General features: G+C 33.5%; 1 protein-coding gene across 3 annotated transcripts in view; it reads left to right on the top strand.

The window, feature by feature from the left end:
• The window catches only part of LOC145322525 (activin receptor type-1B-like), a 279,945-nt gene extending 262,076 nt beyond the window's left edge, over window positions 1–17,869 (top strand). Inside the window, exons 1-16 of one of the 3 annotated variants that reach the window (XM_080164626.1) lie at window positions 67–136; window positions 4,349–4,411; window positions 5,011–5,126; window positions 6,911–7,022; window positions 7,547–7,658; window positions 8,113–8,187; window positions 9,807–9,958; window positions 10,265–10,381; window positions 10,794–10,884; window positions 11,235–11,332; window positions 11,759–11,804; window positions 13,627–13,785; window positions 14,408–14,461; window positions 15,858–15,914; window positions 16,317–16,390; window positions 16,895–17,250. In XM_080164626.1, the coding sequence (XP_080020752.1) occupies window positions 4,380–4,411; window positions 5,011–5,126; window positions 6,911–7,022; window positions 7,547–7,658; window positions 8,113–8,187; window positions 9,807–9,958; window positions 10,265–10,381; window positions 10,794–10,884; window positions 11,235–11,332; window positions 11,759–11,804; window positions 13,627–13,785; window positions 14,408–14,461; window positions 15,858–15,914; window positions 16,317–16,390; window positions 16,895–17,030 (1,431 nt within the window). In that variant the 5' untranslated portion in view covers window positions 67–136; window positions 4,349–4,379 and the 3' untranslated portion in view covers window positions 17,031–17,250. Of the gene's footprint in view, window positions 1–66; window positions 137–4,348; window positions 4,412–5,010; window positions 5,127–6,910; window positions 7,023–7,546; window positions 7,659–8,112; window positions 8,188–9,806; window positions 9,959–10,264; window positions 10,382–10,793; window positions 10,885–11,234; window positions 11,333–11,758; window positions 11,805–13,626; window positions 13,786–14,407; window positions 14,462–15,857; window positions 15,915–16,316; window positions 16,391–16,894 lie in introns of those variants that run through there. The other 2 variants (XM_080164624.1, XM_080164625.1) reach the window with 2 other exon arrangements.
• Window positions 17,870–23,374: the final 5,505 nt, after the last annotated feature.

Raw genomic sequence — 23,374 nt, 5'->3', positions numbered from 1 at the left:
AAATTCCCCCACCCCCTAGTCTTTCTTCTTCATATCTTAAACATGGGCTGTAAACATTTGTGCTAAAGTTTTCAGTTGGGGTGTTGTAACACAACACTGTGTGACCTACCTCTAACATTTTCTCCCCCAACAAAAGGTTGGTTTAATTTCCCATAGTGTTAAGCATGGAGTTTTTTTGTCGGTGCATGCATGAATGATAATTTTGATGTTAAAAGTTTTTTTTTAAATAAAAATTACATCTATTTCTTCACATCTATTCATTTTATGAAATACTTTATATTTTAAGACAGTTGGTACGTTCTTAAAATATTTACTTAACTTTCAACTTTTTATTTTGGTTATATAATACTAGTTGCTTTACCCCTAGCATTATGGGGAGGTAAAGAAATAGCCTAAAACCACCCCAAGACATTTATAAAACTTTCCTGAAAATTACAACTAATTTCGAGATATTTCGCTTCAGACAAAATAACCTTTCTAGTTTATATTATGGGATTATGTTATAGGACATTTACTAACATTAAAATATTTTCTTCACTAACAATTATAGTAAAATCTAACCAATTGTACATAGGATATTTGATAAAAAAAACTATTTGCCATTATCTTTTCCATCAGTTAAAAATATTACGGCCTATCAAAAATGGCTGCTAAATCTGCGGCAACTCACAGCTGACCTTGTAAGGGGTGATACATTACCACCCTGTCGGCTACCTAGTTCCCGGCTACACAAGAAAGAAGATCTATAAAATTGTACATATAATTATACTAGTTGCTAAGGGGGGGGGGGGGGGGGCGTAATGACATCTATTCTTAAACCGTGAGCAAAATGGTCTAAATATTGAGCTAGACCCTTCAAACTTGGTATATAAGCCTAGTCCTATAGGTATTACATCTAAATGGCAAAAAAATCCAAAATTTTTTATTTTTAGGTTAGGTTAGGTAAGAAAAACCCTGCGGAAAAGGGGTTTTTAGGCTTTTTTTTGGTCTATTTTGATGTGTAAACTTACCTTAAATTGTTTTTTCTTAGGGTTTTAACTTTAATACACTGTATCTATTCATATGGACATTATTTAAGATAATTCAGCAAGTCGGGGACCGCAAGAGTTAAGTGCTTTATTCCCAGTATATATTGTGATACATCAAATTATAGGTTTTTTTAGGTCAAGGAACCCAAATTCAGAGCTAAAATAAGCATTAGACTAATCTGAAGCTAGCCCCAGTGGGCTAGTTTGGTGGCCCGCATGGGTTAAGTGCATTTTTTCCAATATATATCTTGTTATATATCAAAATATAGGTTTTTTAGGTCAAGAAACTCAAATTCTGAGCGAAAATTAGCATTAGACTAACCTAACCTAGAAACTTACTTAGGTATATTTTTACAGGTTTTTTTTGAATAAACTGTGTCTATTAATGAGGACTTTATTTAAGATGATCCAGTAAGTCGGGGACCGACCCCAGCGGGCTAGATGGGTGGCCCGCAGGGGTTAAGTGCATTTTTTCCAATATATATCTTGTTATATATCAAAATATAGGTTTTTTAGGTCAAGAAACTCAAATTCTGGGCGAAAATTAGCATTAGACTCACCTGAAGCTAACCCCCCCGGGCTAGGTTGGTTTTCTGCAGGGCTTAAGAGTATTTACCTCACCTAACTAAGAAACTTACTTATATTTTTACAGGTTTTTTCTTAAATAAACTGTGTCTATTAATGAGGACTTTATTTAAGATGATCCAGAAAGTCGGGGACCGACCCCAGCGGGCTACGTGGGTGGCCCGCAGGGGTTAAGTGCATTTTTCCAGTTTTTAAGGTCAAGAAACTCAAATTCAGAGCTAAAATTGGCATAAGACTTACCTGAAGCTAACCCCCGCGGGCTAGGTAGATTTTCCGTTGGGCTTAAGTGCATTTTACCTAACCTAACCTAGAAACTTACTTATTCTTTTTTGTTTTTTCCTTGAATAAAATGTGTCTATTAATGAGGACATTATTTTAGATAATCCAGCAAGTTGGGGACCGAACCCAGTGGACTAGGTGAGTGGCCCACAGGGGTGTAGTGCATTTTTTCTAAAGTATGTGTTGTCATACAATAAATTATAAATGTGCTCATAAATAGACACAGTTTATTCCAGAAAAAAACAAGTAAGGTTCTACGTTAGGTTAGGTAAAATGCACTTAAGACTTGGAGGCAACCCGCTGGGGCTAGCTTCAAATTAGTCTGATGCTTTTATTAGCTGTAAATTAGAGTTTCTTGACCTACAAAACCTATAATTTCATGTATGACAACACATACTTTTAAAAAAATGCATTTAACCCCTGGGGGACACCCACCTAGCCAGCTGGGGTCGGTCTTCGACTTGCTGGATCATCTGAAAAAGGTTCTCATGAATAGACAGTTTATTTGAGAAAAAAACCTAAAAAAAAAATATTAAATGTAAGTTTCTAGGTTAGGTAAAATGCAATTAAGCCCTGTGGACAACCCACCTAGCCCGCTGGGGTTAGCTTCAGATTAGTCTAATGCTTATTTTAGCTCTGAATTTGAATTCCTTGACCTAAAAAACCTATCATTTGAAGTATCACAACATATATATTGGAGAAAATGCACTTAACCCCTACGGGCCACCCACCTAGCCCCCTGGGGTCGGTCTTCGACTTGCTGGATCATCTGAAATAAGTTTCTAGGTTAGGTTAGGTAAAATGCACTTAAGCCCTGTGGGCAACCCACCTAGCCCGCTGGGGTTAGCTTCAGATTTGTCTAATACTTATTTTAGCTCTGAATTCAAGTTCCTTGACCTAAAAAACCTATCATTTGAAGTATCACAACATATATATTGGGGAAAATGCACTTAACCCCTACGGGCCATCCACCTAGCCCACTGGGGTCGGTCTTCAACTTGCTGGATCATCTGAAATAAGGTCCTCATGAATGGACAGTATATATAAAAAAAATATTAAATGTAAGTTTCTAGGTTAGGTTAGGTAAAATGCACTTAAGCCCGGCCCTGTGGGCAACCCACCTAGCCCGCAGGGGTTAGCTTCAGATTAGTCTAATGCTTATTTTAGACCTGAATTTGAGTTCCTTGACCTAAAAAACCTATCATTTGAAGTATCACAACATATATATTGGAGAAAATGCAATTAAGCCCTGTGGACAACCCACCTAGCCCGCTGGGGTTAGCTTCAGATTAGTCTAATGCTTATTTTAGCTCTGAATTTGAATTCCTTGACCTAAAAAACCTATCATTTGAAGTATCACAACATATATATTGGAGAAAATGCACTTAACCCCTACAGGCCATCCACCTAGCCCCCTGGGTTCGGTCTTCAACTTGCTGGATCATCTGAAATAAGGTCATCATGAATGGACAGTATATTTAAGAAAAAAAAACCTAAAAAATAAATATTAAATGTAAGTTTCTAGGTTAGGTTAGGTAAAATGCACTTAAACCCTGTGGGCAACCCACCTAGCCCGCTGGGGTTAGCTTCAGATTAGTCTAATGCTTATTTTAGCTATGAATTTGAGTTCCTTGACCTAAAAAACCTACATTTGAAGTATCACAACATATATATTGGGGAAAATGCACTTAACCCCTACGGGACACCCACCTAGCCCCCTGGGGTCGGTCCTAAACTTGCTGCATCATCTTAAATAATGTCCTTATGAATAGACACAGTGTATTTAAGTTAAAACCCTAAGAAAAAAACAATTTAAGGTAAGTTTCCACATCAAAATAGACCAAAAAAAGCCTAAAACCCCATTTCCGCAGGGTTTTTCTTACCTAACCTAACCTAAAAATAAAATTTTTTTGATTTTTTTGCCATTTAGATGTAATACCTATAGGACTAGACTTATATACCAAGTTTGAAGGGTCTACTTAATATTTAGACCATTTTGCTCACGGTTTAAGAATAGATGTCATTACGCCCCCCCCCCTTTATCTTTCTTTGTGTGTCAAAATAAATCTAATCTAATCTAATTACCTACCTAGTCACTTTTTGCTAAGTAATTTTTGATGATTTTATTAGTTGACTGGCTAAAAAGATTGCAAAATAGTTTTAAAATTAAATATGTACTAAATTATACTTGCATTTAATATTAGAAAAATTCCTATGCTTGCTTTGTAACTCTAGCTTGGCTTCATATTAGATTAAAACCATCTTGTACTTGGTAGTTAGTTTGATATAGTTTATCTCCACAGTTAATATTTATGGGATCTTCATTGTTTTGTTGCTTTCATTTCTTCTAGAATCAGACTTGTCCTTGTTCTTCTATTCACATTGGAGGCAAAACAAATTTCTTCATAAGAAGTATCAACAATTATGAAAGAGGGAGATTCTTTTTTTTTTCTTAGTTGCTTGGAGCCGCATTTCCCAGATTTTTGGATGTGTCGAGATGTTGAGGAGGCCGCTATCATGTAAATATCTCCAGGCTTTCTGCTGCTGGGACATTGCTTTACTACTTTATACTATAGAATTAAGATTCAAAATAGCCATTTTATACAAATTGGGGCGAGGGGGGTTAAATACAAAGAAACTCAACATAAAAAGGGTTACAACACTGGGTATTAGCATTGTAGTTGCATTAATTAGGTCCAATATGAAACTTTTTAGTTGTAGAAACGGCAGTAGATTCTTAGTTCCTGAAAGGAGCCGTTTCTTGCCAAATTACTTAGACAAGTTTAAATCATTCTTCCCCTTGAAAATCTCTTATATTTGCACTTGAAACTTGTGATTATTTTGTTCAGTAGTATCCGTTTCTTTACAGTTCCACATCGTAACACTTTTTGGTTGATTTTTTTAGGGGGTTTTAAGGCCTGGTTTCTAAAAGTAGCACATCCAACCTTTTCCCTTTTTTCACTATTGAACTCCTTTTATACCTTTTCGTCAACAGCATGCAATCGTTCTGGGAGTAAGACACTTTTTGTTAAACTTTCCTTGATTAAGTTCTCTGAATCTCTGTAGGAGAGTCGTCCAAATTTTGAATGTTAGCAGCTTGGATTTGTTGTGGGATTAGGTACACATGTTGTTCTGGCCCAGCTGATTTCTGCACTGAGCATCCCAATGCCACGCACATCACTGACAAATCTTACCACCACACTAACAGCTTTTTCAGATCCTATGTCAAGGCTGGTAAGTTCTAGCAGGGATCTAAAGGGATAAGACAATGGCCAATAGATTTTTGTACATCCCCTAATGATGTTGCACAAAGTTACCCCTTCTGTAGATTGTAATTTATGGTTGAAACGTTTGGACACTCAACTTAATTAACTAACCAAGAAAAATTTGTAAAAATTCCCAGAATTATTAGGTTAACGAATAAAAACTGGTTTTATAAAACTTTGGGGACAAGCACATTGCTTTATTCCTGAGTTTTATAGTTTAACGCGTCTGTTGTTAGTTGTCGGTAAGGCTATTGGTTTGAGTTATTGACTAAACTAAACTAAACTGTTTATGGTAATGCTACTTAAGGCGCATGGCTGAAAAATAGTAAAAGTTAGCAAAATAAAGGTACTAAGAAAGAGGGGTAATCAGGCTCCACCAATAAAAATATCCTGGGAGAACTCGGCAGACCTGCTATTGGATAGAAACTGTACACATTTTGGTATGAAAGGCCTTATTTTTTTAATTTCTTCCCAATAAAAAAGTCGGCTATAAACGGTCGAATTTCTTAATTAAAACCCATAGATCAATTAGTTTCCATAGCTTTCAAATTTCGTTCGGACGGGTGTTAGTGACTCTACTCCTTAACTTTTTATAGATTTTTATACATTTAGAAAATAGAAAAAAATATGAAAAATACTATTGAACTTAGATTATAAAATACGAGTCTATTCCCTTTCCATTTTTATAAGTGCATTTTTTTTTATTTTTTATTTCGTTGGTTCATATATTTTAGGGTGTTGACGCAATAATACCCTCTAATAAAATCAAAACCCTGTATCCGAATATTAAGCATTAATTGTTCTAGATGTTGACGAGATCTGAAAGTACATACCACGCACAATCTATTTAATTTTTTAGAAGTATCTTTTGTAAACTAAAGGAATACAGTTTATACTCAGTAGTTAACATATGATTTACCAGTTTTAAAAAAACAATTATTCGGTATCTTTTTTTAAGATAATGTTGTAGTCTTAATTTTCTTATATAAAGTAAAAATAATAATAATAAAGTAACGTGCAATATTTTTTTGTAATGTTTAAAAAAATCTTAATTACTAAAAGAATCTAATAAAATAGTTTCAGTCAATACTGAATAAACGATGATAAATCCTTTTAAAAACTATCTAAAAGTTCCTCTTTAAATGTGACAAATTGTTTTACTATACATTATTCTTCTTGTCTCATAATTCTATTGTTAGCAAAAGTAAGAAAGTCTAAAATAAATAAAACACATTATTATATGTGAATGCAGAGAATTCCAATTTGAAAATGTAATAATCTTAGAATACACCATGTATGTAATTTGTAATTTGTATAGGCACTTACTTAGTATTAATACTTTACTTAATGTTGTTGCACGCCATTTTATTTTTAAAGACAATTTTCTTATCACACTTTAGTGTTTGCATGTTTTTAATAATTTGATGCTTGTTTTAATGTATGATTTTATATATAATATCTTAAATTTTTTTTAAAAAGATGGTTTGATTTTTATTTAAGACAAGGATTTATAGATTTATAAGTAGCATATCAAACCTATAAAGGATTATAAAAAATATATGCAATGTATCAATATAATTTAGGCAACTTGAAATTATTTCACATTCGATAATATGCAAACATTAGTTAACGAGAAGCTGTACCAAAAAATACTAAATACCACTTTGAAGAATTTTTAAGAATTAATACTTTAATTTAGAAAGTATCACAGCTGTTGTATAGGTACTTAGTTTAATCTTTGAAATATTTTAGATTCTGGTGACCAGGACAGATTGATATTAATCCTATCCATTTCTGTTCCAATAGTGACCTTAACACTGGTGTCACTTATATCAATCCTTATCTACAAACAGTGTCAGCCAAGGTATGTATTAAAGGAAGCCTGCAAGAAATACACCTCTTTAACTGCTGAAAGACTGTAACAATTAGACCCAAAATTTGAAGAATGTCATTCTAAAATGCCCTAAACTTTTTTTTGTTATTCATGCAACTGGGGTATTGGGTCTACTTGTGGCAGTCTTTTAGCAGATAGAGCGGTGTATTTCTTGCAGGCTTTCTTTAAGATAGCATAGTTACCTTATAATTAACTTTATCTGTAAGTAGCCAAGCCGGGACATTTTTGTTATATTGACGAGATGAGATAATGGGTTAGGTACCTTTGAATTTACATGGACAACCTTATCCATGTGGCGGATGTTTTGAAGGTGAAGAAAAATTAACCACAAAAAAACTGTTGTTTATAAAAGTAAAAACAGTTGGTAAGGTAAAGAAAATATAGTAGAATAAAAGAAACTATGCTTTTAAGTGAGACGAAGGAACACACGGACAGACCTACGGCCATAGTTTTTTGAATAGTTGCGCTACTAATAATCTTGTTTTTATTTCTAGATTTGGCTATCAGGTTGTATCGCGGCCAATCCAGAACAATGTTATTATTGACTTGGGCAATAGTCGTAGTATCAGCAGCCAAATGGTGGATGATAGCCAGAGCACACTCAAGGTAACTTTCGGCATTAGCTTCTAGTGTAACGCGTCCGATTCGTCATAGTAGTTAAAAATGGTTTGCTGAAATAGCCATAATTCTTGAACCTAAGTCGTAATTGAGTAAGATGAGACACTTTTCTAAAGCCACCGGGGCCAATTTAGCGCCACGTTCCCATATTTAAGAACTTTCATACTAGAACCGTTGTCTCATGGCAGCGCCTCTACAATACTTTACCCACGCTGCATATGACAGGTGTCCCAAAATAGTTCGCTATAATTAACAAAGCTTTTCACAGAGGCGCTTTCGAAAAAGGTTTATACCTAGTAGGTACGTGACTATTTTTTTATTTACTATCTGAAACAATTTGATTGATATGTCTATGTACTTAAATATCTCATTGAATTTAAGTACCTAACTAAATAAAATGTCATTTTCAGTAATTTGATAACTTTATTGATAATTATTTCAGGAAATGTTGGAGAGCACCTGCTCTGGTTCTGGGGCTGGTCTTCCAATCTTGGTACAGAGAAGCATTGCTAGACAGGTAAATATTATAATAAAACGAGGATGATCAGTTGAATGGTTTGTGCAGGGGGAGTTTACTCGAGAACACTTAGAGCTAGACTGAGCAAACTTCGGATTCAAGCTTTTCTAGTGCCAAAGTTATTTTTTTTTTAAATAACTGACATTGAAATTTTTAATATTGTATGGTTCATTTTTTGGTTTTGCTATCAGATTCTTTTCTTTTGGAAAGCATGTTAAAAGTGAATAAATCAGCTTTTTTATATTAATTATTATTTGCATATTAGGTACCTAGTATTATAATTTTTTTGTTTGGATAAATTTAGGATTTTTATGAGATAATTCTTTTTGTATTTAATATTTAAAAGCTACATGATAAAAGGGGGGGGGGAAATGTGGTGACTCGTCACACGACATACCAGCAATTTTATTTTGGGTGCTACTCCCTTAGTTTTAGAGATAATTGGATGAAATCTTTTGGGCTGGGTCACTAATTACCCCAACTATTGGTATCTTTAAAAAAAAACGGCGGCGAGACCGCCGTTTTCCGCCGCCACCAAAAAAAATTTTTTTTTCAAATTCTCGTTTATGAAGGTATATCTTAAATACAGTATGCTACTCCCTTAGTTTTAGAGATAATTGGATGAAATCTTTTTGTTTGTGTCACTAATTACCCCAAGTTTTGGTATCTTTAAAAAAAAACAGCGGCGGGACCGCCGCTCCCGCCGGCCGCCGCCGTTTTCCGCCGCCACCATAAAAATTTTTTTATTGCATTTCTCGACGAATTAGGCAATTTGGAATCATTTGAGACCATGTTATTTTTTTCAAAAATTTTTCCACTTACAAGCAAAACTGCGGGGGGACTTAGTCATTTTTTTCAAATTCTCGTTTATGAAGGTATATCTTAAATACAGTATGCTATTCCTTTAGTTTTAAAGATAATTGGATGAAATCTTTTTGATTGTGTCACTAATTACCCCAAGTTTTAGTATCTTTCAAAAAAAACGGCAGCAGCACCGCCGCTCCCGCCGTCCGCCGCCGTTTTGTTTCAATATCTTTAAAAGCACAGGAGTAGCACTGAATTTAAGATATACCTTGATAAACGAGAATTTGAAAAGTCCCCCCGCAGGGGTGCTTGTAAGGGGAAAAATTTTTGAAAAAAATAACATGGTCTCAAATGATTCCAAATTGCCTAATTCGGCGAGAAATGCAATAAAAAATTTTTTTTGGTGGCGGCGGAAAACGGCGGCGGGCGGCGGGAGCAGCGGTCTCGCCGCCGTTTTTTTTAAAGATACCAATAGTTTGGGTAATTAATGACCCAGCCCAAAAGATTTCATCCAATTATCTCTAAAACTAAGGGAGTAGCACCCAAAATAAAATTGCTGGTATGTCGTGTGACGAGTCACCACATTCCCCCCCCCCCCTTTAATTTTTCTTTAATTAAACTAAATATAGATAGATAGAACATTAAACTTTATCTGTGGCGTGAGTGAGGGGTTGTAGAGGGGAGTCAGCACCCCCCCCCCCACCTAAAATTAAAATTGGAAAGGTCCGTCATCCCTTTTTTAAAATAAAATAAATGAAAAGTCAGAATATTCAATCACCCATATAGAACTAAATAAAATTTATCTTAAAATTCAGGTATCTCTGCTGGAATGTGTGGGTAAGGGAAGGTATGGGGAGGTATGGAAGGGTATGTGGAGAGGGGGGTATGTGGCGGTCAAAATATTCTCAAGCAGAGACGAAAAATCCTGGTTCAGAGAATCCGAGATTTATCAAACTGTTATGTTGAGGTAAGAACTTTTGGGTGCAAAAATATCCAAGTAAAAGAATTTTCAGTATTGTTTCGAAACCGATTAATAGCCGCTGGATTAGATTAAGGATAAAACACTAGAGGCAGAGGGGTTAAATAACTGTATGTCCCCTTACCAAGGACCCTGTGCCGACTTTCAATTAGGTCTTTGAAAATCAACGAATATTAACATAGCCAAGTCGCTACAAAAGAGTAGAAAGCAATTTACGAGACAAAAAAGGTCCTTAACAGGGGGGTCCAGGTAGTTGTCCGGTTATACATCTTTAATATAAATTTATTAATTAAGGCACGAAAATATTCTTGGATTCATAGCCTCGGACAACAAGGACGAGGGAATTATGACCCAGTTGTGGCTGGTCACAGAATTCTATGAGAATGGCAGTCTTTATGATTATCTTTCAAGGTAAACTTTAAAGTTATTTCTATAATGTTTACAATATATGATCTTTTAGTTCTAAAAAACAAATTCAATCTACTTCGGGGGTAATTTTTTTTTGTTATTAGGGATGTACATTACAATATGCATTTTTTTTTCAAATATGTATATGACATTCAAAAAGATGCATATTTTGTTTTAGTTGACCTCTAACTCTAGAAAATTTTTTTTGAATCTTTGCCTGCCCAGAGACCACCTGGAGGCATACTTCAATTCTTTATAAATTATATGTAAACTACATCCCAAAAAAACTTTTTTTTTGCCAAATAACCTATCCTCTATCTCCCAAGACAGAGCCTATGCTCCCTTTACACGCAAAAGTTAATCGTCAATTTTCCTATCCCTGAAGATCCCTGAAAAGCAAAACTGTTTAATTTAGACATACTGTAAGTGAAGAACAATGTATAAGAATGGCCCTGTCCATAGCTACGGGCTTGGCGCATCTACACATGGACATCATTGGAACACAGGTAAGATTGTTACCAGTATGGCTTCGAAACCGATTAATATCCGCTGGATTAGTACTAGTTCTGAACCATATTCATTTCAAATTGAGTGGAGGGGACATTGGGCTGATTATTACACTTATTCTTATTCGTTGGTTTAACAATTCTGTGGACCTTTAGTGAATTTTGATAGGTTGGTTGAGTGTCCAAAAGTTTAGACCAATAATTGTAATCTATAGAATGGGTAATTTTGTGCATCATCATTGGGGATGAACACAAATTTATCGGCCATTGTCTTATCCCTTTACATTCCTGGCACAATATAGTATTTTTGACAATTTGAGAATTTTGAAATAAAAAACTGATTATTTTAGGGAAAGCCAGGTATAGCTCACCGTGACCTGAAGTCTAGAAATATTCTGGTGAAGAGAGACCTCTCCTGTGCCATTGCTGACCTCGGACTTTGTGTCAAGTAGGTTTTTTTTTATTGTATAGACTGTGACTTAGGCGTAGTGAGGGAGGGGACATTGGACTATAAATTACACAATGATTTTAATCTATTAAAGGAGTAATCTCGTTTAACAATATTTGGGGTGTGTAGTACAGTAGTTTATTAATTTATCGTCCAATTTATGTCTAATCCTTTAAAATCCATGGGCTTATCGTCGTCAGATTGATGTCAAGTAGGTGTCGAGTTTAAATCTTAAAAATTTGGGGAGTAGGGTGAAATTAACATTGTCCGAACCTTTCCGGCAATTTATATCTCAGAAGAGATAATTTTGTTAATGATAATGGTTGGGCAGTTGGCGGATTATTTTATCTTTGTTTTTCTTCATTTTTGTTCTTTCTCTTGATAAGGTTTTTTATATATAACAGTCAAATAAATTGTAATTTTTAGGCACAATTCAGTAACAGACGAAGTTGATATACCCATAAATAACAAGGTATTGTTTATTATTTAGTGAAATGCCGTAGTGTCAACATCCCCCACTCTAATTGAAATATGAAAGGTCTGATTTCTCCACTTTGCAAGAAAGACGAAAGTCCTAATTAAACTACCAATCAATGTTGACTAATTATGACGATGTTGAATTTTATGTTTTTATCAACCGCGATTAACGGTCTACATAAAGAACTACTATTAAATAGAGTAAGCTGCGTTACTACATTATAAATGTAAGTAAGGAACAACTATGTCTATAAGTAGCGCAACAATAACAAGCTGTACAGTTTAATGGCTCTTTTAAACTTCTTTTGGCATCATAACCTATATATAGTTTACTTAAACATTTCATTCATATTAAATCTTAAATTTGCTAATAATTATAAATTGAGTTGTTTGTTTTATCAGTAAACGTATTTTTTTTTTTTTTTAAATGTTTTTATATACTAAACTTCTGACACTATAAATTTGTGTAAACAATGTCTAGCGGCAAAATTTTGAACTACATATAATACAACTTTGTAGATTTGTAAGATAAATTTACACAATCATGTTAAAAATTATCCAGTAGGACTTAAATCGAATAATATTCCTGGATTAGAACCAGTTTTCAGCCATACTAAAAAAATCATGCATAGCATCGTATTACAGAAATATTCCACGAATATTCCATGTAACTAGCAAAACTGATTTTAATCTTATAGTTTTTTTAATACTAGCGGCTACGCCCCTAGAGTCCTCTAGTGACACAGTAAATGTTTTTTTTTTATTTCATGTCTATGTTGCGTTCAAGTCTCCACGAAATTTTCGATTTTTGTGATTTCTCTTGGGAGGGTGGTGGTACCCTCCTCCAAAATAGTTATAAACCTTTCCTGGACCTAAGGAGAACCCAATCAGTTTAGCGGTTAACGAGATCCTTGGGTACAAACAAACAGACAGACATCCTGTTACTTTATTATAAGGATGAGCGGGAAGTTGTCTGTCTATACTTATAATACGATGTGACATATAACTATTAAAATTCTTGGGATTCAACGAATCAACATAACCGTAAACTGTGCTTCACGCGACTCTTAATTAGTCAGTTACCATCAAGTTTTAAAATTGTAGCCCTTTAAAGGGGGGAGGGGGGGGGGCGAAAGTGACACTTTTTGTAACCAAAACTACAAGACAACAAAGGAACTCAACTAAAAAAAGAGTTACAGGTCGGAGATTTTGCATGGCAGTTGCTTTATAGGGGTACAATATAAAACTGTGAAGAAACGGCGGCGCAACCGCCGAAAACCGCCTTTTATCGCCGAAATTTGTTTTGCCTTTTCTCGGCGGTTTTCGGCGGTTGCGCCGCCGTTTTTTCAGAGTTCCATATTGTACCCCTATAAAGCAACTGCCATGCAAAATGTCAGACCTGTAACTCTTTTTTTAGTTGAGTTCCTTTGACTTTTAGTTTTGGTTTCAACAAGTGTCACTTTCGCCCTCGGGCCTCCCCCCCTTTGCTTTTTTCTTCATGTTACACACTTAAGTATTTCTACAAAATATATTTTTCTTTGTTAGATAAAAAAAAATATTCTAGGAGGGAGGGGACATTGGGCTGTTAATTACACTAGTCCCCAAAGTTTTATTTTGACGTTTTCTTATACGTTGGTTTAACAACTTTAGGGACTTTTATTCAATTTTAATCGGTTGGTTCATTGACTTCAGTGTCCTTACGTTTCAACCACTAATTGAGATCTACAAAAGGAGTAGTTATCATCAAGGATGTATGTACATAAATTTATATGCCATTGTCTTATCCCTTTAGATCCCTGAGAAATTTTAATGTTAAGGTTGGAACAAAACGGTACATGGCACCAGAGCTGCTGAATGAAACTATTAATGAGAAGCATTTTGACTCTTGGAAGCGTGCAGATGTGTACAGTGTCGGCCTGGTGTACTGGGAGATTGTGCGCAGATGCCGCGCTTCCTCTCTTCACCAGGAATACCAGGTAAGCATGATTGATTGATTGAATGTCTGCAGATGTGTACAGTGTCGTTTTGGTGTACTGGGAGATTGTGCGCAGATGTTGCGCATCCTCTCTTCACTAGGAATACCAGGTGTGCTTTTACTTAAAGCTAACATAACTTTGGATAAAAGTGTCCTTGTCAATAGTATAAGGAATACAATATCTATGCAGTCTCCACTCTATGCATATTTTTATTCTACTTTGCCTCCAGGCACCCTAGAAAATATTTTCCAAAACTTTACTAGTTTTCATTACAAATAATTAAGTAGTAACACATTTTCCTTATACGTCATAAGATTTTCTATATTTTGTTGTATTAAATATATTTTTTTAGTAGCGCAGCTACCCAACATATAACTAGTGTATGGAGGTATGTCCGAATGTAACAACATAAAATTAATTTAGCTTAGATGGTTGCGTGACTTTCTCAATATTTGACCAATTTCTTTTATAATATTTTAGTGTTTTTTTTATCTATGTATTTTAATGCTATGCTTTATATGGGTACAATGCCCTTGTTGCTACTTATTCAAATTATACCCAAAAATGACAAAAATATATTTTTTTTGTGCAATTCTATACTTAACTTGTGTATTTATTTCAGATGCCTTTTTATGACGTTGTCAGTCCAGATCCAAGTATTGAAGAAATGAAAGAGGTAATGCTCTAAATTAACACGATGTGTCTGTCTGTTTAATTCAATGCGCTAATGTCTAGACAGATCTTTTAACAATTTTCAAGAAGGTTTGGCTTTGGTCCAGAAGAGGTTTTAGGCTTTTTGGAATGGGCTTTTATCTGACATCTTATATTACCCTAGCGGTTGCGCCTCTAGCATTTAGGAGCTAAGTAGCATGTATTCATAATATGTAAGAAAGGGGCAGAAAAATAAAACCAACCCAGGGCCTAAATATAAAAATAGCTAAATAAAGCATCCCTAAAAAGGAGAATTCAATTAGTTCAGTAATTATAGAAATCTAAAGCTTCAGACTAAAATATCTTCTTTATATCTCTCCTCCAAATTTTACCAATCCATCCCTTTTTATACCCACCTATTGCCCCTCCCTCCCATTTATATACTACCTATCCCCTAGAATTCAAAACCCCTCTGTCCATCCAGAGCTGGGTAGAGTTTAATTTAAAGTCAAGAAAACAAAACATTATTATAACCGGTGACGGGGGGGTGACGCAAATTTCAGATCTATCATTTTGCGATTTGAGAAAAATTTATCTTTATATTATAGCGAATTAAATAATCTTGCAAGCATCGCTTTTATCTTATGAAGAAAAATCAGCGAAAAACGAGATCTAAAATTTGCGTCACCCTTCAAATATGACGCACGACCGCGAGACGTGGCAGTAAATTGTCCTATCCCAGAGCTGTACTATGGCCCCTAATCCCTTTCTTATTCTACATGCACCGCTTTCCCTTATTTAAACGCCAACCCCTTCCCTTAAACCCCTGATTTTCGACCCTAATTGACAAGAAATAATGAATTTAATACCTCTCCTATTTCGAACTGTTCAGTAATTTTAGTTTAAATAAATTCCGTTAGAAGTCACTAAAACATTATCAAATATAAATTATTTTGCTAGTTAAACTATATTTGTTTTTTAAGATTATTTCTTAATGTTTTTAAAAAGTTAAAAATAGAAAAGAAATATAAATTCAGGAAATAATCTTTAAATAAGAAACAACCTTTACGATTTAAAATTGTTGTGAAATAAATTTTCATTATGCTCTTTCACAGTAGACCCTTTTAATTTTTTTTCTGGACCATTTCTGCAGGATAAGACACCTGTTATATTTAAAACTTAGGTATTGCATAAGATAATGATACCTCCTCTAGTAGCTTTGAGAAAGTTTTCACACTTTAAAGAGAGCCAATCAACGCTATGGGAGAAATTTGATTTTTCCGGCTGCTATTTTAGATATAATGCTGGAGTGCGTAAATTAAATAAAACTTTTCTCCATTTATTTCTTCACTTCTGATCTTTTATTATGTTTGTTTAGGAAATTTCAACAGTTTTTCTATGACATTACATAAATATTTTAGGTTGTTTGTATAAAAAGATTACGGCCAGATTGTCCAGATGAGTGGAATGAAAATGAGGTGAATAATTTTATAATTTTGCAGACAATAAACTTTCGTTTTATCATTGGGGACATTGGGTTGTTTATTACACTAGTTACTAAAGTTTTTTTTTTATTATTCGTTGGTTTAACAAGTTTGAGGACTTTAATTAAATTTTAATTGGTTGGTTCATCAAGTTGAGTGTCAAAAGCTTTCAACCACTAAAGTAATCTATAGGATTGGTAATTTTGTATACTATCATTGGGGGTGTACAGTACAATACATCAATTTATCTGTCATTGTCTTATCCCTTTAGATCCCTGCATAATTTTCCTGGATTGAAATAAAAATCAAAAGAACAAAATTTATAATTTTATTTAGGTAATAAGTTTAATTTGATTGAAATCATGCTTCTTAATTGTTAAAAATAATTTTGTTTAGAAATTAAAATCCATGGTAAAATTGATGAAAGAATGTTGGTTTGAAAATCCTACCTCAAGATTAGCCATACTAAGGTAACATCATTTTTAGGACTGTTTGAAAAAAAGTCCTTTATTACTCATGATTTTTTAACTCTCAAATTCATGAGGTAAATAATGTAGTTTTTAAATGATAGTTAAAGTTCTTGTCATATATTTATCATTGGAGGCTGCTAGGAATATAAAAATCAGAATATAGGAAATTGGTTTATGGGGGTTATCACCCCTTTACCCCCCTCCCCCTTGGACGTATTTACTCTATCCCCCCCATCATCCCATCCCCTCCCCCCTACTGGATAAACGGCCCGAGCAACAAGTGACAATTAAGAAAATAGCAACCAATTCTACATGCGAAATTTTAGCCAGCTACAAGTTTCACTTTATTAGAGTACATGATAATCTGGTGTAAGATCCAAGTAATAATAAATCCATTATTGATGTTAAAGTTTTTTTTGTAAAATTTCTCCCTCCAATCTTTCATTTAACATAAGAAGATGTTTTAGAGATCTTAATGGTAACACTTACAATTATTATTTTCAGGTTAAAGAAGAATTGTGTGCAGATATTGGATAGTTGTGAGGATGTGAAGAAAATGTCCCAAATTTTGGAGGAACAAGAGCAGGAGGAGGAGGAAAATAAACTCATGAATTCAGATTCGGGTCTGGTCAAGTCTTAAGAGTTATCTTCTCGTTTCATAGTCATCTGGCTGTACACAGGCTGTATTAGGCGGCTTCATAAAAAATATAACACAGCAAAGGATACCGATCGCCTGTTTAGGTCAAAATTATCATCAAAAAAATAGATGAAATATATTCATATTCAAACCGGTTTTACTGGCTGCAAGATAAACAAAGATATAATAATCCTTTTATGTTGATTCTTTTAATTGTCTACAGTTACTGGAATTTTGGCAAATCTGAAAGTTTTTGAGTCCTGCATAAAATATGCATTTTTATCCTTATAACAAAGTAACAGGATGTTTATTTGTTTGTTTATCTGTACCGAGGTATTTTGCTAACCGCTGATTCTCCTTTGCAGGGTAGCTTCTCTTAGGTCTCGGGAAGGTTTATTACTATTTTGGGGGAGGGTACCACCACCCTCCCAGGAGAAATCACAAAAAATCGAAATTTTAAAATATTACTGCAAAATAGACAATTATTTCTCAAATTAGATATCTGAAAAAAATAACAAACATTTGAAGTGCCACTAGAGGCCTCTTGGGGCGTAGCCGCTAGTACCTTTATAAAATGTTACCATCTTTTAAAAATCTAAATTAGTCAATAAAAATCAGACCTAAATCCGCCGATTTTGAAGAATGGCAGCCGCGGATTTACCAAACTATCTCGTAATAATGGATATTTGATTTGGGATTTTTTGTCGTCAAGTTTGGTTGCTAATATAGCCCTTAGATGTTCCTCCATGATCAGGGGGAGGACATGGGTTTAAGTAAGGGGGGGGAGGGGGAGGGTGTGTCGTTATATTAACCGAAAAACTTTTTACTAGGGTTGACGAAAATCTGACAAAATATCCACGTATTCTATATCCTTTCTTGTAACGCTCAAGTCTTTTTTACAACACTTCCACCTCAATATAGGTGTTACTAGATCCTATGTGAGACGGGTATTTTATATTGGAAGGGATATTTCACCTGAAGAACAACTCTTTTGTCCACATTAACTCCATACTTAAGAGATCATTAGTAATGTCTTGCAGAAAAGTTGCGGGCAAAAAAGTTTTCTTCAGATGAAATATCTTTTCCTAACAATGTAATATTTCTTATTTTATATTATTAAAGTTGTTTGCTTTTTGGATTAAAGTTAGAATTATAATTTTGAAATGTTTTGACTTTTTTTTAAATCATTAATATTGTTTCGCTTTATATCGAGGGTCCTAGGACAAAGGCAGGAGTAACAAATATCGGAATGGACACTTAATCTAACCTAAACTATTTAAAACCATCTTATAGGTTTTTTTAAATGCCTAACACCTGCAGGAAGCTTATTTGTATATTCACATCTTAACCTAACCTGACGTGTATAGAACTACTTAATCAACTTAATATTTTAGACACTCTTGCGCTTGTCCACTCCGACGTTTGTCACTCCTGCGTTTGTCCTGGAACCATATTAAGTATATATTTTATGTAGAGTTTTATTTATCTTTCTTTAAAAATGGCATTAATGTTTTTTTTTTATTTTGATCTTAATTTTTGCTTACCTACACATATTTTTTTTAGATTTATTAGATAACATTACTTTATTACTGTTGTCATTGCTAAATATTTGTTTGTAGAGCTTATTTCTGGTGAACAAATATTTTTTTTAAAGTCATCAAAATAAAAAAAATTATTTGTTTTCTTATGTAATTTGAATAAAAAAATTCAATGAAATTCTGTTAAGTAAGAAATATTCGGTCCGTTTTATGTTTTACAAAAAAATGAACTTTACTTTGTGATATATTTTTATACCTATTGATGATATGAGTTCAAACTGTTGTTTCAAAAGTTTTGACACAAAAGTATATTTTTTTTGATGAAAAATGTATATTTATGAAAAGGTTTGGTAACTTGTATAATTATAAACAGTTTAATTATTGTACTTTTACAATTTACACCATTTGATGATATTTTACTGTTTTACTTTATTTTTTCTTATTAACACAACAAAACATTTGATGTCATTGCGTCAAAAAAAATACTTAACATTACAAAGTTTTTTTTCTCATATAAATCCAAAGTGAAACTTAACTTCTTTTAGTTGATATAACTATAATGGTATTATCCTCTTAGGATTTTTTTTCAATTTTGAAAATTACTGCAATAATGATTTTTTTTGGCTTTTTTTAAGGTAAAGTTTTATTAGTTTGTTGAAAATTCTGTGTTTTATACTATGGACATAATTTTGTTATATATCTTATTATTCCATTTTTTTTGCAAATATATCATTAATTTTTATATTATTGCTTCAGCGATAAACAAATTTGTATCAGGGAGGAAGAGGACATTGGACTAATAATTATAAAAGTCTTCAAAGTTGACTTTAAAACTTTAGGGACTTTTATCAATCATTTTTGGTTTGTACTAACCAGCAGACTTGCAGCGTTGCGGAGCCGGAACCGGGAGCCGTGGAGCTGCCATATTTTGCTGGAGCCGTAATTTTTGTTAAAAAACCTCTCCGGACTAGATAAATAAAGAGATTTTTTATAAATTATAATTTGGTAACTCTGTTTTGTCATGTGCAAATGCCCTTTTAAGATTTTCAAGTCCATTTTTATCAAATTTAACTTTTAAAATCTTCAAAAGTCAAAAATAAAAAATATTTATTAAGGGGAAAAATAATTGATTTTAGGTGGGAGCCGGAGCCGCACCAAAATCAAACGGCTCCGCCACGCTGCAGCAGAGTCTAAACTTTTTAAAGAATTATTTAATCTATTCAAGTAACATTTTTTATTATAATTAAAAGTTTTCATTAATTTATCGTCCATTGTCTTATCACCTAAAATCCCTGATTTCGTATAAATGTTTGATAACAAGGACAATATGTTGCAAATCTTTCAAAAGCTGGCAATATTTTAGATGCAAAAGCAAGTATGAAGCAACAAAATAGGATTAGTTATTTATCGCATCGTATTATAGACAGCTTTCCGCGGATATAATAATGAAAAATTATAAGATTAAAACCAGCCCTCGGGGATATTTATTTTAGTATTCGTCGAAAATTGTCTATATTACAATGCTATATTTGATTTTTCAGCTTGGCTGAGAACCGGATCTAATCCAGGGGATATTAACCGGTCTAGAAGCCATACTGGGAAATATTGTATATTCTACCACAAGATACACTCATAAAGTTACCAAACTACCTTATACCTGTTAGTTGTTGTAGGCGATTAAAGAATTGATGGGAGGGGTGTGTAGGGCATTTCTGACCATCTTTGTCTACTTTTAAGTGACAAATTACTCCGGTTTTATGTTTAGTTCAGTTAAAAATCTTTTGGTACTGACATTAAATCTTGATTGGATGGTACAAATTAGCAGTAAATGTCAATACTTTGGGGTAAACATCAATTTATAGCCTATTGTCTGATCATTTAAGATCCCAGATAATAACACAAATGTGTAAAATTGATAAAGATGGTGATTTTTGCCCCCATCCCCCTCTTTTATTGCGCGTCATTTGTATGTAACATTTTTTAAAACTTGCTACCTATCAATAGAATTATTAGTTATATGGATGAAATGCAAAAATGACTAGAATGTACACTTTTTAACCATTAATGTAGTCGGATTTTTTCCAATAAAATAGATGATTCATCTAAGGAATTTCTTTTTTAAACTACAGTATATTCAATTCATGTTAACTAACAAAAGCCGAAAAAAAACTTTTTACAAAAATAGAGAAATTCTAGATGAATGGAATAACAAAGGGTAGGAACAATTCAGCCATGTGATAGGTTAGGAAGTGTACTTATTTCGGAACTGATTGAACATCTAGGGTAATAAATCGATTTCAAAAACATATACTGCTAAATAATGGCATTTTTCTACAGGTGGATAACTTCTATGCCTGATACATGCTATACATATAATGGAAAAGAGTCTTAGTGCAGTGTTCGCTCATTTAAAATCGCAGTTTAAAATGTAAAAATATGTAAATAAAATAAAACATGTAGAGAAAAAAAAACTTTTATTATGCTTTTATATTAGACAAATGTAATATAAAATTATTATTGTATGCTTGCTTATTATCTTTTAAATAAATTCCTACAGTTTAATTGTGTATTTTTATTTATAATTTCGGCTGATTTATTTTAATTTTTGTCTTGCAAAACGTGTCCTTTAAGCGCTAGGAGAAAGGAGACATTGTGCTGTTTACTATACTACTCCTAAAAGTTTTAAGTTTTCTTATTCGTTGACTCAACATCTTTGGAGACTTGTTGAATTTTAATTATTAGGTGCAAGAAATTTCAGCATTCTATCTCCAATAGAAGCCTATAGAATATAAATTCAAAGTAATATTATGTTACCGACAGACCAAGTTATATACTAGGGTGGGTTCATTTAACCCTTTTTTTAGATTTTACTGTTATCATAAGTTGCGGAAGTCATATATTATATATGTATTATAGCCCCATTCAAGTTTCAAACGTGACTTGGCTCTGATGGCTGCCGGCGCGCGGGGGGTATAAAAAGTGCCCACCCCCTAATAAAACCAAAAATTTAAATTCCTTCAAACACAGGCATGGTGCATATCAAAATGACCGCATTGAAATGCTGATTACGAATCTGAAAACCGTATTGAAAAAATATTGCTCCTAGTTCGAAAAAGATCTCATTAAGTACCTTAAACAGCTGATTTAGTCAAAAATGTTCATTTTGGTAGGTTATTTGAAAAGCATTTCAGACTTAATTAATATTTTTCAAAGCGGTTTTCAGATTTGTAATCAGCATTTCAATGCAGTCATTTTGATATGCAACATGCCTGTGTTTGAAGGAATTTCAATTTTTGGTTTTATAAGTGGGCGGGCACATTTTATACCCCCCGCGCGCCCGTTGTTTTTGGATTAAAAAACCTCTTTCAAGTTTCACAGGGTTTTATATTGGCCCAGTAACCCTTGCCAATGTCTACTAATGTGAAATTCTAAATCGACCCACCCTATTTTATACCTTTTATTAGGAGCGAAGCTACTCTATAATTAACAATGTCCGTCCATCTCTAAGCAACGGGAATTTCTCGACTGAAAATTTTTAAGAATATTTCCTAAATTAATAATGCTCAGGTCATTTATTTACTAGATAGATGGCTGTTTTTATTCTGAGGAAGATTTTCCTGATCTAATGTCATCTCTATATCTCACTTGGTCCGTCAGTGTGTTTGTACTGCTCTAGAGGACATCAAATTTCGTTTTGAAAAATATTCTTTTCTCTTCTGTTATTCAAGATGGAAGGCTTATTTTCATGGTGAAAATTTGCTCACTAATGCACTCTAGAATTCTTTTGGTATTCCGGTATATCGGTAATTCTCTAAATTGCATTTTTCTAAGCTGGTTTCAAATGTATAACTACTGAGATTGGTTTTTGAGAAAGAATGCCGCGTTTTTTCGGCATTTTTTAGACATTGATTGATTGAACGAAGACGATATCGTCTTCGTTCAATCTGTAGGATTTCAACAGAGTATACAACTAAAGAATTCAAAATTTTAAAATTAATATTTTAGCCATTTGTATAATATCTAATACAGCTATAAAAAGTGCATTAATTAATATGCAGCAAAAATAGATTTAGTATAATTTGTTTTTCTTCTATGAAGGCCGTACCAACAAAAGCGAAATAATTAAATAAATAGTTGTATACTCTGTTTTTTCGACATGTCTAAAAAATGTCAAAAAAACGCGGCATTCTTTTCTCAAAAACCCATCTCTGAAATTTCGTATGTATGGCACTAAAAATCATTACGTACGTTATAAATTCGTCTGTTTGGCTACCCTCTCATTGTCTATGCTTTCCATTTTTTTTAAAGCTTTTCTGTAATTAGGGTCGGTCCGTCCGTACGTATGAGATGGATAGCTTTTTTTTTTGTTAATTTAGGCATGTTAGAATTGTCCTATCGATTTCAATCTGTGCATGGTGATTCCTGTAGTAGTTAGGTACGATTTAGAAAGCGTAGCAACTCTATAATCATTATCAGAATGTCCGTACATCCATTTGAAACAAGTTGATTTTTTTACTTTTTTAACAACAAATTTTTATGGGATCTAATAATCCGATTTTTGGTATACAGATTCCTGGGACAAAAAAAGTACAATATTATAAGCAAAGCAACTCTATAATCAGGTTCTAAATCTGTAAGTATGTCCTTAAACATTATTCAGTATCAAGAAGATTTTCAACAAATTTACTCACAATTTTCCTTTGACTCTTATGCTTAGGTGTATATTCTTATACTGACACTATACCAGTGTTAATGTCCGTTTGACCTATCGTTTCAGAGCTTCGCTTATATGGATGTTGTCATCCTTGT

The sequence above is a fragment of the Acartia tonsa genome, chromosome 6 (genome assembly GCF_053477335.1).
Source record: "Acartia tonsa isolate MP-2025a chromosome 6, ASM5347733v1, whole genome shotgun sequence".
NCBI classification, from domain to species: domain Eukaryota; kingdom Metazoa; phylum Arthropoda; class Copepoda; order Calanoida; family Acartiidae; genus Acartia; species Acartia tonsa.
Note: the sequence above shows the minus strand (reverse complement) of the source record. Positions and strands in the feature narration are given on the sequence as shown.